At 42.2% G+C, this 15,758-nt stretch overlaps 1 protein-coding gene across 11 annotated transcripts in view; it reads left to right on the top strand.

Annotated features, from left to right (window-relative positions):
- CA6 (carbonic anhydrase 6) overlaps window positions 1–15,758 on the top strand; it is a 55,516-nt gene that overhangs the window by 1,487 nt on the left and 38,271 nt on the right. For 7 of the 11 annotated variants that reach the window (XM_069079200.1, XM_069079195.1, XM_069079197.1 and 4 more), the window contains one exon: window positions 14,880–14,971. The exons of 1 other annotated variant lie outside the window; for it this stretch is intronic. In XM_069079200.1, the coding sequence (XP_068935301.1) occupies window positions 14,893–14,971 (79 nt within the window). In that variant the 5' untranslated portion in view covers window positions 14,880–14,892. Of the gene's footprint in view, window positions 1–9,364; window positions 9,431–14,879; window positions 14,972–15,758 lie in introns of all 11 variants that reach the window. 3 more of the 11 variants (XM_069079203.1, XM_069079202.1, XM_069079201.1) reach the window with 1 other exon arrangement.

Genomic DNA, 15,758 nt, shown 5'->3' with positions numbered 1-15,758 from the left:
AATATACATTTATATAGCACCTACTGTGTTCCAGGAATTATGCTAAATGATTTACAAATAAGGGAGAAGGGAATATGCATTTATATAACACCTACTATGTGCCAGAGACTATGCTAATTGATTTACAATATTATCTCATTTTATCCTCACAACAACCCTGGGAGATAGGTGCTATTATTATTCCTATTTTACATTTGAGGAAATTGAGACAAAGTTAAGTGACTTGCCTAGGGTCACACAGCTAGTGGGTGTCTGAGGTCTGATTTGAATTCTGGTCTTCCTAACTCCAGGCCCAGTGCTCTGTGCACTATGGTGCCACCTAACTGCCTGCCAGAATGTTTATACTTCAGTGTGCAATGAAGAGGAACCTTAGTAACATCTCATTTATGCAGAATGCAAAACTATCTGGCAACTTGACCACCCCTTGTCACCTGTAAGCTCCTGGGGGTGTGGGGAAGGGTCTGCTTTCATTTTTGTTTTTATTTTCTCAATATCTAGAACAGTTCCATTCTCCATGAGGTGCTTAATAAATGCTTAACATTACCAAGAACCACAGAGGAAGGAAAAAAGTCTTCTGGGTGCCTTAAATATAAAGGGACTATAGCTGTGGTGGCATTGCTAAAGGGAATTCCCAGGGGAGAAAGCTCATCACTGTAGGTTGACATCTTCTCCAGAACTTAAAGAGAGTTGTCTAGAGCACTGAGAAGTTAAGGGCCTTGCCCAAGGTCATATGTCCAGTAGATGTCAGAGGCAGGATTTTAACCCACATCTTCCTGACTTTGAGGTCAGCAATCTATCTAATAACATGCTTCCACATACCTAAATACATATGTATGAACATATACACACATATCACATACATAAGTACAAATGTATGTATACACACATATATATTATATAATAAGTATACATATGTAATAAGTGGGGAAACCATATTATCAAGGTTATTAAAATTGTGGATTTACAAAGAAAGGACTTTCCATAACACACACACACACTATCACAGAATTCAAGCATTTAATGTTCATGTATTTAGAGGAAAGCCCTTTGGCCTTTCACTTAGCTTATTTACTGTCATTAAGTCTACAATTTGAATAACTTTGATAATATGGTTTCCCCATTTACAGCATATTAGAAGTAGGAAATTAAAAGGAAGAGGGATTCTATGGCAGACTCAGTGGCACTAAGAGAGAAGACAAAATGACTATAAAAAGTAGACAGGAGAACTAAGGCATAGTAATCTATGACCAATTAGTGTAGTAGCAAATGACCTTATACATATTAATAGATCCTAATTGCTTGTATTGCAACAGAATGTATGTTGCAATTTATATTCATAATGATAACCCTGAGTCATCAGGAAAAGGTGAAATTTTGTGTTTTTAAGGAGGCAGGGGATCCCCAGTGGCAAAGATAGTTGAAAAATTGGTACTTAAAAGGTCAAACATACAACTATCTAGTAAACATAAAACTATCCAGAAGAACTTAGCTACTAATGATTTCACATAGAAAAGTCAAAACTAGAATTTTTTTTTCTAGTCACTGGGGCAAATAGTCATATTATTTAGCCCTCTCCACTGTTAAGGTTAGAGGTTAGCTGTGTCCAGGAGAGGGGAATCGGCAATGGAACCTTGAGGTAGCAACTGGATCCCATAGTAACCTGAACAGTGTGACTAGGGGTAGTTGAGACACAGGGCCAGTAGGTATAAAAGGTAAGAAAAACTTCCTCTGTGATGGAAGTGTGAATGAGCTCCCTCATATTTTGTCATTGTTGAGTCGTCTCAGTCCTGTCTGGCTCTTTGCGACCCCATTTGGGGTTTTCTTAGTAAAGATGCTGGAGTGATTTGCTATTTCTTTGTCCAGCACATTTTATGCATGAGGAAACTGAAGTAAACTGAGGCAAGTGACTTGCCTGGGGTCCCACAGCTAGGAAGTTTCTGAGGCTGGATTTGAATGCAGATCTTCCTGATTCCAAGTCTGGCACTCTATTCACTGTACCACCTCGATGCTCAGATTTTCATACCCTTGGACAAAGTCCTGTTCACTCTGTGCTAGTTATGGCCTCTGTCAAGTGGTCAGTGTATTCACTGTGCCACAAACCCCTAACCATCGTATTCGTATTTTGCAAATGATATTGTGCATGTTCTTTTGGGTCAGACTAGTTCTTCTAGATAGACAAGCCTAAACTGGCCCAGTTGTATTACATGGTCAGCTGTGGCACATGTCCTCTCCTTTTCTTCTTCTTCTGCCCTCTCTATCTCTGCATCCGAGTTGGAAAGACACCAGGCAGGAACAAATGCAGCTTTCTGTTTTGTACTATGTTGTGATAAAATGGCACATGTATCGATAAAAGCAGGCTTGTTGGATATTTGGCACAAGAATGGCCTTTGAGACAAGCTTGGTCCGTTAGCAATCTGAATGGTGAACAGACAGCGGAAGGTCAGTAGAGACAAGTGGAAGAAGGAGCATCCTGAAAGAAAAAGCGACAATTTAGACAGATGGAGGTGGTAGAATGATGGAGGTGTTCAAGATGAGAGGAAGCTGGGGTGCCTTGGTGCACAGAACCCGGGTCTGAGGTCAGGAAGACTTAACCTCGTTGGCCTCAGTTTCCTCATCTGTAAAATGAGCTGGAGAAGGAAATGGTGAAACACTCCAGTGTCTCTGCTGAGAAAACCCCAGATGGGGTCATGGAGAGTCAGACACAACTGAAAAACAACAAAGCCTTCCCTTTGTTGATTATTTCCTATGTACCCTGGATATAGATTTTTTTTAAACATGAGTGGTCTCCTCCGTTAGATTGCTGGCTTCTCCAAGGCGTCGATTGAGTTGTCTTTCTTTGCATCCCTAGCACTCAGCTCAGTGCCTGACACTTAAATAGGCATTTAATAAGTCCTTGTTGACTGATAAGAACACATTCCTACCCTTCCAGTCATACAGGGTCCCAGCCTTGAAGTTACATTGAACTCATTCTCACTCACTCCAAACAGCCAAGGTCGCTAGATTTTTTTCCTGCCGTCACATCTCTGGTATCTATCTCCTTCTCTCTCCTTCTTAGACCCCAGTTTAGCCACAAATCACTGTTTACTTATCCCCCTCCAGCAATCTGAAGTGGGTTTGGTACTGTCCATCTTCTCTCTCAAGGATTGCAGGAGTCTTCGAATCTGATTGGTTTCCCTGCCTGTCCCCACTCTAACCCATCTTCCTCTCACCTGCCAAAGTGATTTTCCTTAAACACAGCTTGGGCTATGTCACTCCCATACTCCATAAACTCCAGTGGCTCCCTATCACTCCTAGGATCCAGTAGAAGCTTCTCTCTTTGGCATTTCAAGCTCTCCCCAACTGGCCCCTTCCTACCTCTCATTTTCTATCCTGCCCTTCCACATATTCTATGGGTTCTTCATTATCACTTACTTGCTGTTTCTTATATTCGATGCTCCATCCCTCTGTGCCTTTTGTACTGGCTGTCTACCATTCCCTCACCAGGAATGCTTTCCTTTTTTTTTTCTTTCTGGAGGGCAATTGGGGTTAAGTGACTTGCCCAAAGTCACAAGGCTAGTAAATGTGTCAAGCGTCTGAGGTCAGATTTGAACTCAGGTCCTCCTGACTCCAGGGCCAGTACTCTATTCATTGTGCTGCCTAGCTGCCCCAGGAATGCTTTCCTTCCTTACTTCTGTCTTTCGTATGATTCCTTCCCTGGTACCGCTAATGCTGGGGCTTTTCTATCCAAGGTTCCTTTTTGCCTTCTATGTGTCTAGTATATTCCTATATATATGGACATATCGTCTTTGACTTTACAATGTAAGCACTTTTTAGGCAAAGACAGCTTCATTTTTTTGTATTTTATTCATTCCCAGGCCATCATACAAGTACCTGGCACATAATTGACAGTCTGTGGGTTGATTATAAGTACATATCAAACAATATCTGTTTAACTCACCCACGGGATTGTCATAGGCAAATTTTCCCAGATAAGTAGGTCACATGCAAATATGAAATTCATAGCATCCATGATAGTTCAAATGGAAGACCAAACACAATATTTGCATGCAAATATATAATACAAAACCCTATGCAACAAAGTTATGTAATGTGGACAAATATATCACATGCAGATACCTAGCACATAATGTCATATGGATTTTTCTTTTTTGGAGGGGGAATGCAGGGCAACTGGGGTTAAGTGACTTGCCCAAAGTCACACAGGTAGTAATTATGTCAAGTGTTTGAGGCTGGATTTGAACTCAGGTCTTCCTGACCCAAGGCCATTGCTCTATTCTCTGCGCTACCTATCTGCCCCCATATTGATATTTTGCACAAAGTGTAAATCATGTACATTTTACCAGCAGGTACTATCTGGTTTGCCCATTGTCCTTGGTCTCAGGAGCTTGGTGTGCCATCTTTGTCACTGGTTGGATAGTTTTGGCACTTTGGTGACAATCTACAATTGCTTCTGCATCGTTCCCCCTACCCCCCATCTCTTTATCCCCTGGGTCTAGGTTAGTAACCTTAGACTACTGGCCTGTAGTCCTTATTCCACTTCTGTGGATGGCCCAGGCTGACTGTCACTAAGCGCCCAGCCCTAAGGTACCTTCTGCCCCTTAGGACCTCCACAGCTGGAGTATAAGGCAGGGAAGGGTGATTTTTGGCTCCAACCTTCCCACATGTCCAGGAAGAGGTGACCTTCAGGCCATCAGCTACCAGTAGGTAGCTTTCCTACCTCCCCTCCTCTCTGGTCCCAAGAAGATCCCTTTCTACAGCTTTCCCTTCATCTGTATCTTGATCCAGATTTTCCTCATATGGGTATCAAATGTCCACTAATGAATTGGGTATGTTTCTTGGTCTTTGCTTCCTCTATTTTTCTATTGCTTTTGACTCTCCCCCTCCCCCTTTCAGAAAAGAGTCTGACTAATGCCCACATGAACAGTAGGTGGTTGTGGGGCAGCATCTTTGTAGGGGCCTGATCATTTCTTCAGGGTTATTTTGTAGACTGTCAGATTACCCAGGCTTTTGATTACTTGCCATGGGTGGGTGTCTTTCAAACAATCCACTAGCTGTTTTATCCTGGGTATGCAGATGTGAAAAGACCAGGATTCCCTATTTCCTTATAATAAGGATCATTTTCGCTGAAAGGTAATAAAGCTGGGACTTCATTGGTCTCTGCTTGTCTTGATGCAACTTCCTGAACATCTAAGGCAAAACAAACAAACAATCCCTCACACTTGGTGGATTTCTGAAGACTCTGCAAATAACCATACCCTTCCCTGCTGACCACATAAATGCTTTCCTATGTAGACACGGGGGCCTTGTCCAGAGAACCTAAGTGTCACTATAGTCTTCCTTGATCCATATCCATAAGCAAGGAACAGCTAGGTGGCCAGCTAGGTGGGACAGTGGCTAGAGCTCTAGACCTATAGTCCAGAAGACCTGAGATCAAATCTGGCCTTGGACACTTACTGTCTATGTAACCCTGGGCAAGTCACTTAACTTATTTTCCTCAGTTTCCTCATCTGTAAAATGGGCATGATAACAAAAGTATCTATCTCCCAGAGTTATTGTAAGGCTCAAATGAGATAATTTTTTTTTGTTTTTGTTTTTGAGGGGGGAAGGCAAGGCAATTGGGGTTAAGTGACTTGCCCAAGGTCACACAACTAGTAAGTGTGTCAAGTGTCTGAGAGCAGATTTGAACTCGGGTCCTTTTGACTCCAGGACCAGTGCTCTATTCATTGCACCACCTAGCTGCTCCATGAGATAATAACTGTAACACACTTAGTGCAATGCCTGGAACATAGAAAGTGCTATATAAATGTTAGCTCTTAATATGATTATTATTGTTTAAGGACAAAGTAAAACTCCTTTTGTTAACTGTTCAGTGATTTTCAGGTGCCTCATTCTGACCCAGCTTCAAACCCAAACTTCGAGGATTGTGGCATTAGACCCACCCCTAACACAAAGTTTCTCAGTAGGAGCTTTCAGGTGGCTGGAGTCTTGGAAGTGACCTTGAAAGCCCTCCCATTTCTTGTTCCTCTCGATGCCCTTCTAAGCTGACGTTGTAGCCATGCATCAGGCCTCCCTTAATGGCTCTCTCAGCTGAGAGATGTCCTATTTCTGACTGCATCTGTCCTCTCTTCTGAGGCTCCACAACACAGACTGGTGAGTGGCCATAGCTCTTGGCCAGACCTCACCAGGTATCCTGGCGGCCATCTGTGCCCATAGTGGAAAGGCTGCAGGTTGACTCCCCCAAGCCTCAAAAGCCTCAGCACGTTCAGCTGAATGTGATTGGGACATTCTGATTATGGGGGCTCCTTGAGGGTGGCACACTATGGCTCTTGGCTGAGAGGTTCTTCTCCTTTTTGCTGTCATGGACTGCTTTGGAAGTTTGTCAAAGCCTATGGAATAATGTCATTAAATCAATAAAATGTAACACAATGGATTACAAAGGAAACTAGTCATATTGAAGCATAGTTATTTAACTGTTAAAAAAAAAGTCATGGACCCCAGGTTAAGAATTACCAGGCAGCTAGGTGGCACAGTGAATAGAGCACCAGCCTGGGAGTCAGGAGGACCTGAGTTCAAATCTGGCCTCAGATACTTGACACACTAGCTGTGTGACCTTGGGCAAGTCACTTAACCCCAATTGCCTTCCAAAAAAAAGCAACAACAACAAAAAGAATTCCCATTCTAAGTGAATAGAGCACCAATCCTGGAGTTAGGAGGACCTGAGTTCAAATCCAGCCTCAGATGCTTTACACTTGATAGCTGTGTGACCTTGGGCAAGTCACTTAACCCCAATCGCCCTGCCCACCCCCCTCCAAAAAGCCAAAAAAAAAAAAAAGCATTCCCATTCTAGCAGCCAGCTACAGTGGGTAGAGAGCTGTGCCTGGAATCAGGAAGACCTGAGTTCAAGTCCTGGCCTCATGCACTTACTAGTTGTGTGACCCTGGGCAAGTCACTTACCCTCTGTTTGGCTCAGTTTCCTCATCTGTAAAATGGAGGTAATAATAGCATTTTCCTCCCAGGGTTGTTGTGAGGAGCGAATAAAATAACACATGTAAAGTGCTAAGCACAGTGCCGGTCACTTAGTAAGTGTTATCCATGTATATATTATTTATCCTTATTATTATTATTCTAGCTCCTTTATCCCCTGTTGAGTCAAGCACCGCATTGAACAGCTTGCTCTCAAAATCGTGACCTTGATTGGATGGATCGTGGTAGGGAGGCCATGTGGCAAAAATATTTGTCTCGTGCCTTGGCTATGGTTAAGACCTGCTGATTCTCATGTGTTTTTACACTCCTGTATTTCAAGATCATATTGATTTTTGCTAATGTGCCCTATCTGTGATATTTCTTATTGTGGAGAATTTGTCTCCGCACCCCAATGAATATCACGACCCATCTACAATTTACTAGACAAGGCCTGCAGTTGCTTGGAGGACAATAGTGGCTAACCACTCAGTTCAAGGTCACCCCTATTCATTGTCAGAAGTAGGGTTTGAACACAGCTCTGACTCCAAGCCCAGCACTCTGCCCACTACACTGGGATTCCTCTGAAGTGATTTTCATATTTAACCACTAAGTAACATTGATAGCCAGGAAAAGGATGTGAGTCTTGGAGAATCCCCCATACATCCTAGTGGTCTGTGGAGGGCAGAGTGAACTCAAATGCTTAGTAAGTAATGTTCTTTCTGGGTCCCAGAGCCAACATCCTTGGCCAACATCTACAACATCTATCACGTAGCTCTGGCTCTCTCTCTCTGGGCAATGCCTTCTTTTTGTCAAGGGGCCTGTAGATTTTGGGATCTGCCCAATCCAAATGAACTCCCAGCCTCTACCTCCTTTTAAAATTTACTTTATTTCAGTGAGTGCTTGTCATGTGACATTGGCACAAGGGAGTTATCATACCAGGGAAGCAGGTACCCATTCTTGACTATGATGTATAATTAGAAAAAAATAGAATCAGGGAGAGGTACATTAGGAAAAAAAAAGCTTGCAATTGGAGCCAGAGGCTTTGGGTTCAAATCCCAGTTTTGCTCTTTGTAGCCTGAGTGACCTTGGGCAAGTCACTTAACTTCTCTGATCCTTCCTCTGCTCATCTTTAAAATGGGAAGTTGGACAAGGGTGACTTTTAAATCTACTACCCTATCATCCAAATCGATAAAGAAATAAACAGTATTAAATAATGAGAAAATAATAAATTAAAAAAAAGTACCTACCAAAAGGCTGTCAGTTGAAACTCCCAGGCTTCCGGACCTGGGAGTATATAGAAGGTTACAGTTTGAATTTGTTTATCCTCATGGCTGTGACAGAGATAAGGATGAAAACATCAACATTGTACTTTCTTTCCTACTTCCAGTAGGACTAGATATCAGAAGCAAAGGTTGATGACAAAGCCCCCATGACCTGGGACCCTCGACATGACCCAGAGCAAGAAACTTGGGTTCTGATATCAACTGGTGCATAGGAAGATTTGATCCTTTGGCATCTCAATTGTCTGGTCACAAGCTAATACCTTTAAGTGGTGTCGGACCTGGAGTCAGGAAGACTTAAGTTCAGTTCTGGCCTCACTTACTAACCGTGTGAAGCCAATTGTCTCACTTTGCCCATCTACAAAATGGGCATAAGGATAGCACCAACCTCCCAGGGTTGTTGAGAAGAGCAGCTGAGATAATAATCTTAGTTTTTCTTATTCTCTAGCCCATCATGGAGCAAGTTAAGTGCACTGAGCAGTTAGGCTTAGTAAGGGTTCTTGAGAATCATAGATTTAGAATTTGGAGAGTCCCTTAAGGGACCAACCTGTGCCAACCTCTTCATTTCACAGGAGCCTCCCTTGGCCTTCATGCTACAGCTCATGCCGCCTCATGCCACAGCTGCCACTTTCTCCTAATTTCCTACCTCCCCTTCTTCCAGTCAAATGATCCCCTGCACTCAGCCATAGTTGAGAGCAGCAGGGTGGGAGAGGCAGGGACAATGGGAAGGATGTTGTATCTGCATGAGAAAATTGCTATACCTTTCAAAGAATACATTCTAGCTAGAAACAGTAGCCCCTGGCAACCAGAGTGGTTCTGAAACTAATGGAAATGTAGAATGAGTTGCCACTCTGACCTAAGGAAGAATCAATCAATGAGATAATTGAGGCCAGGGAATGGATTATCTCTGTGTTCAAGAGCAAATGAACCCTTGTTTAAAATTAGCTAGGATGAAACATAAGGAGAATGTCAATTTCTCGAGGACTGGAACGATTTTATTTTTGTCTTTGTATTCTCAGTGCCTGTCCAGATACACAGTAGGAGTTTAATAAATATTTGTTGAATTGGCAAGTCACATTTAGGAGTACTTCCCCACTTTTTGTTTTTTCCTCTTTAATAAGCCACTGTGTATGAAATTCAGGAGGGATTAACCCAGAAGTTTCTTCTTCAGATGACTTTTTTCTAAGGTGAGTTGGCAAAAGAATTAATTTTACTTTGAACATAGATGAGATGTCCAAACTGTGCCATTCGTACATAGCCATGATGACTGTGTTCCATGTGTACATTTGGGTTATTCATTGCAAGAGATCCTCCCAGAGCTGGCACCATGAAGAGAGAATATTTTATTTGAGAAGTGCCAGAAATCACCATATATCCTAAATATCTAAAATATCTCCCTACCCCTGGGGGTCTGTGAACTTACTTTGAAAAATATTTTGAAAACTGAATTTTGATGTAATTGGTTTCCTTTTATGATCCTTTAAATTTAATTTTGCATCACCATTTTGAGAGGGGTTTTAAAGGCTTCATCAAACTGCCAGAGGGGTCCATGACACCAGAAAGGTTAAAGAACCCCTGATCTTTAAAAAAAACAATATTTTTTCCAATTACATGTAAAAACAATTTTTTAACATTTGTTTGTAAAAATTTTGAGTTCCAAATTCTCTCCCTCCCTCCTTCTTTTCCTCCTTCACTGAGAAGGCAAGCAATTGGGTATAGGAAGAACCCCTGATCTAGGGATAGTCCCCAAGATATGATTCACTTCTTCCCCCTGAGAAAATTTCAAGGAATGCTTATGTAAGTGAATTTGCAAGGATTAAGAAATACATTGTTCCAGGCTTGTTTGATTAGTTTGGGTGTTACACAGTTCAGTGCAGGTATCAATAGAAATGATTTGTAAAGATGACACAGATGCCCAAAATTGCATAAAATATTCAAATATTTCCTCTGCCCTGTATGGTCAAGTATTGCCGCCATGGAAATGATGGCTCCCCAATCTAGAATTTCTTCAAACCTGGCATTGCCTAATGCCTGTGCACATCTGGATATTTCTTTGGTCCAAAACCAAACTCATTATCTTCCTCACTCATCCCGTCACTCGGATGTTCCCAGTGACTTGGGTGAATAATCTGGGAGTCATTCTTGACTTTTCCCTTTCCCCCGACTTCCAGTCAGTTGCCAAGTCCTATTTTTCTTTGTTCCTTTGTTTCCTTCCTTCCTTCCTTCCTTCCTTCCTTCCTTCCTTCCTTCCTTCCTTCCTTCCTTCCTTCCTTCCTTCCTTCCTTCCTTTCTTTCTTTCTTTCTTTCTTTCTTTCTTTCTTTCTTTCTTTCTTTCTTTCTTTCTTTCTTTCTTTCTTCCTCTCTCTTTTTTCTCTTCCTTCCTTCCTTCCTTCCTTTCTTTCTTTCTTTCTTTCTTTCTTTCTTTCTTTCTTTCTTTCTTTCTTTCTTTCTTTCTTTCTTTCTTTCTTTCTTTCTTCCTCTCTTTTTTCTCTTCCTTCCTTTCTTTCTTTTTCTTCCTTCTTTTCCTTCCTTCCTCCCTCCCTCCCTTCCTTCCTTCCTTCCTTCCTTCCTTCCTTTCCTTCTTTTTCTTCCTCCCTCCCTTCCTTCCTCCCTTCCTCCCTCCCTTCCTTCCCTCTTTCCTTCCTTCCTTCCTTCCTTCCTTCCTTCCTTCCTTCCTTCCTTCCTTCCTTCCTTCCTTCCTTCCTTTCTCTCTACATATATATGTATATACACATATATGCATACATGTATGTATATACACATATATTACATCCATCCATACACACAAACATTGTTCACAGATGTTCTCTTTCTCTTTTCACAGTCACCACCCAAGTTCAGGCCCTCATTACCTCCCACATGGATGATTTTGTAATTGCCTCCTAATTGGTTTCCCTTCCATCATCCTCTCCCCTCTCTGAATCAGTCCTTTACACACCTGTCCAAATAGTCTTGCTAAGGTGCAGGTTTGACTACATCACTCCTGCTCAAACATCTTTAGTGTCCCCATTGCCCTGTAGATAAACTACAAGCTCCTTACTCTGGAATTTACAGTCCTCTACATTTGGGCTCCACACTGCGTTTTAAATCGTATTTCATCCTCCTGGATCAATTCGCCATCCAACTGTGCTCCTTGCTGTCATTTGAATTTGATAGACCATTTCTTGCCACCATATACTTGCACAAGCCACCCCCCATGCCTGGAATGCATGCCTCCTTCCTTTCTGACTTTCTGAGTGTATCTCTTGCTTTAAGGCTCAGCTTTCTACCCCTTCCTCTATGAGGCTTTCCTTGATCCACACTCTCGCTCAGTTCTGCCATCTCATGTTTTTTATAAAGCGCTTTATCCGATTCTTTCCCTTCCCCTGCCCTATTAACTCCCTACCCTATAACATATTCATAACATCAGAATTACAAATACAGAACTGGGAGGGACCTTAGAAATCCCGGAATCTAACCCCTTCATTTTACAGGTGGGAAACTGAGGTTCAGAGAGGATATATTGTTTGCCAAGGATGCATAGCTGGTGTCTGCGGCAGGATTTGAATCCAACTCTCTTGACTACAAGTCCAGTGCCCTATGCCACTTTGCCATGTCTCCTGTATTCATCCTTCACTTGCTGCCATGCTCCCAGAAAAGTTCCTTATAGGCAAGGTCTAGTTACTTTCATCTTTGTATTCCTAGCATCTAACATAGAGCCTTGTATTTAGGGATAGGATAGGGACTGGACCTTTGATTACACTGTATAGGGAATTGCCTGTTCCTCCCAGAGCAGAAAACTTCCTGCAGGTTGGCCTTTCATTACAACCTATAGAGTTGTCTACAGCACAAGGAGGTCATGCATGACGCAGCCAGGACATATCAGCCAGAACACCAGCACATGTCAGAGGTGGGACTTGAATTCATCTTCCTGGCTCCAATCTATTATATCACTGACAATGAGTAGTTTTTGGAACTGAACTAAATGTAAGAGATGAGCAGCAATGCTTCTTACTTGCCATGGGATCTACAATGGTGTTACAGCCAACCGTCCAGAGGAAGAGAGAAACTAATTTGTCCCATTTTGTATTTCTTAGTTTGAAATTAACTCTAGAAAGTGGGAACTGAAAAGAAGATAGTGATATATCCCTCCCTTCTGTAGGTCTGAGGCTCTGGGTGGGGTCACTGTTGATGATTATTGACAACTATTACACCATAGATTTTAGAGCTGGGAGAAGTCGGAATCAGAGGCTAGAGAGCTTGAAAGGACCTCAGTGGCATTCTAGCTCAACCCCTATTCAGAAGGAATCCCATTGTACCATACCTGATGAGTGATCATCTGACCTCTTCTTGAAGACCTCCAATGCCCTCCCAAGGCAGCTCATTCCACTTTGGGCTGGTTCTGTGAGGGAATTTTTCCTGACATCAAGGCCCCATTTGCCTCTTTGTATCATCACCCCTGTTCTTCCTTCTGGGACTGAGTAGATCTCGAAGTATCACCTACTTCAAACCTTTCATTTCACAAAGGAGGAAACTATCTATTTTGTGTCATATTCTGTGACTAAAACAGATGTATATCAAATGTGAGCATGGCAGTTATTTTCAGAACATTGCCATTAAGAACATTCAGTTTCCAAAGACCCCATTTGCCAGATGCAAGGATGCAGAAAATGCCATTGTTTTGGAAGATCTCCACATCCTGGCTCTCTTTGCTTTGGGTACTTTCCCTGTCTGCCCAATTACAAAGCCTTCACTGTGTGGCTTTTCAAGGGACTTTTGACAATGTTAGGATGTTCACTAACCACCTTGATGGATAATTAAAATGAAGATGCCCCCTGAGAAGACAAGTCAAGCACCCATCTAAGCCTCCCCAAGATATATCAGATGAGAAGGGTCCATTGTGATGATGGTGCTATTCTTTTAAGTGGGATGTTGTAAAGGGAGAATAGGACAGACTCGGTAAATGGTTATTTGTACTTTCTAACCTTTAAAAAAAAGGTTTTGCTGATTAGAGAAATGCAAATTAAATCAACTTTCAGGTGCCATCTTACACCTATCACATTGGGTAACATGACAGAAAAGGAAAATGACAAATGCTGGAGGGGATGTGGAAAAATTAGGATACGAATGCACATTTGGTGGAGTTGTGAACTGGTCCATTCTGGAGAGCAATTTGTAACTATACATAAAGGGCTATAAAACTATGCATACCCTTTGATCCAGCAATACTACTTCTAGGTCTGTATCCCAAAGAAATTATAAAAATGGGAAAAGGACCTATGTGGACAAAAATATTTCTAGCAGCAAAGAACTGGAAAAATTGGGAAATAGCTGGACAAGTGGTGGTATATGCTTGTGATGGAATACATTGTGCTGTAAGAAATGAGGAGCAAGAGGTGGCGCAGTGAATAGAGCACCAGCCTTGGAGTCAGGAGGACCTGAGTTCAAATCGGGCCTCAGACACTTAACACAAAACTAGCCATGTGACCTTGGGCAAGTCACTTAACCTGAATTGCCCTACCTTCCCCCCTCCAAAAGAAAAGAAAAGAAAAGAAATGAAGAGCAAGATGGTTTCAGAAAAACCTGGAAAGACTTATAGGAACTGCTGTTGAGTAAAGTGAGCAGAACCAGCAGGACATTGTAACAGTAATATTGTAAGCAGCAGCAATGTTGTAATGATGATCAACTGTGAAAGACTTAGCTACTCTGATCAAGACAACAACCCAAGGCAATTCCAAAGGACCCATGAGGAAAAATGCTGTCCCCTCTCCAGAGAGAGAACTGATGAACTCTGAATACACAGTGAAACATACCTTTTTTACTTTCTTATTTGTTATTATTGTTTTTAAAATTTTTTACTGTTTTATTTTGTTTGTGTTTTGCAACATGGCTAATTCAGAAATGTGTTTTACATGATTGCACAAGTATGATCCGTATAAAATTGCTTGACTTTTCAAAGAGGGGTTAAGGATAGGGAATGGGGAACTAAAAATTTTTTTAATTGAATGCTAAAATTTTTTTACATGTAATTGGGAAATATCTAATGAAATAAATAAAAATAATTATTAAAAAAGAAGTGATCCAGCCTCAGACACTTAACACAAAAACTAGCTGTGTGACCTTGGACAAGTTACTTAACCCCAATTGCCCTCCAAAAAAAAAAAAAGCCCAAAAATAAACAATAAAAAAAAGAAGTGAAATAATCAATAATCTCTAATCAGTAAAAACCTTTTCTTCTAAAAGACCAAAAAGTACCCATTTACCCAGCTTGTCCTGTTCTGCCCTTCACAATATTCCGCTTAAACAATAACACCATCATCAAAATGGACCCTTCTCATCTGGTATGTCTTGGGGAAGCTTAGATAGATATTTGACTTGTCTTCTCAGGAGGCATCTTCATTTTAATTAACCACCAAGGTGGTTGCCAAACATCCTAACATTATCAAAACTCCCTTGAGAAGCCACACAGTGAAGGCTTTGTAATTGCAACGTCCACAGGACAGTGAAAGCACCTGAGGCAAAGAGTGTCAGGATGTGGAGATCTTCCAAATCAATGGCATTTTCCGCATCCTTGCATCTGGCAAATTGGGGTCTTCAGAAACTGCCCTTCAGCAGTGCCCTGAAAATAGCTGCCCTTGGTTCTGGTTCTGATTTCAGACAGAGCTGCACCATGAGGACCTTAGGCGCCTTGCTTTCTCTGCTCCTCATTGCCCACACTGAGGGAAGTGGACACAGCTGGACATACCCAGGTAATGTTCACCCAACCCAAGCCTCTCTCTACTCCTTACGGGGGCCAAATAGTTGGAGGCGCTTTCAGTCTGGAAATCCACGGGCTAGCTTTGATTCTTGGCTTTGGCATCAGGCAGGTAATCCGCCAGCATTTATAAAGCACCTACTATTTGTCAGGCTCTGTGCTAAGCACTGGAGATACCAAGAGAAGCAGAAACATTTCCTGCCCTCAAGGAGCTCCCTTTTTAAAGAGGGAGACAATGTGTAAATAACTAGGCACAGAAAAGGTACAGACACAGTGGGGAAGGCAACATGAAAGGGCCTCCTGTGGAGGATGGAACTGGAGTTGAGTCTTGAAGTAAGCCTGGAAAACTAAAAGGTAGGTGACACCATAGTGCATAGAGCGCCAAGCCTGGAGTCAGGAAGATGCATGTTCCTGAGTGCAAATCTGACTTCAGACACTTACTAGCTGTGTGACCCTGGGCAAGTCACTTAACCCAGTTTGCCTCACTTTCCTCATCTGCAAAATGAACTGGAGAAGGAAACGGCAAACCACTCTTTGCCACGAAACCAATCTTTGCCACAAAAACCCCAAATGAGGTCATGAAGAGTTGGACAGGACAGAACAACAACAAAAGAAGTGGAGGGTCAGAGAGTCATAGGCATGGGGGACAGCCAGGTCAAAGGCATGGAGATAGGAGATCATCATGTGCTAAGTGCTACATGTACCAATATAGCTGAATTGGGGGGGGAGAGAAAAAGAGACAGAGAGACAGAGAGAGAGAGAGAGAGAGAGAGAGAGAGAGA

This window comes from Petaurus breviceps, unplaced genomic scaffold (assembly GCF_028583685.1).
Source record: "Petaurus breviceps papuanus isolate PSGF00001 unplaced genomic scaffold, PetGlider_PUasm1.0 91041, whole genome shotgun sequence".
NCBI lineage: Eukaryota > Metazoa > Chordata > Mammalia > Diprotodontia > Petauridae > Petaurus > Petaurus breviceps.
This window is presented reverse-complemented; position numbering and strand designations above follow the sequence as displayed.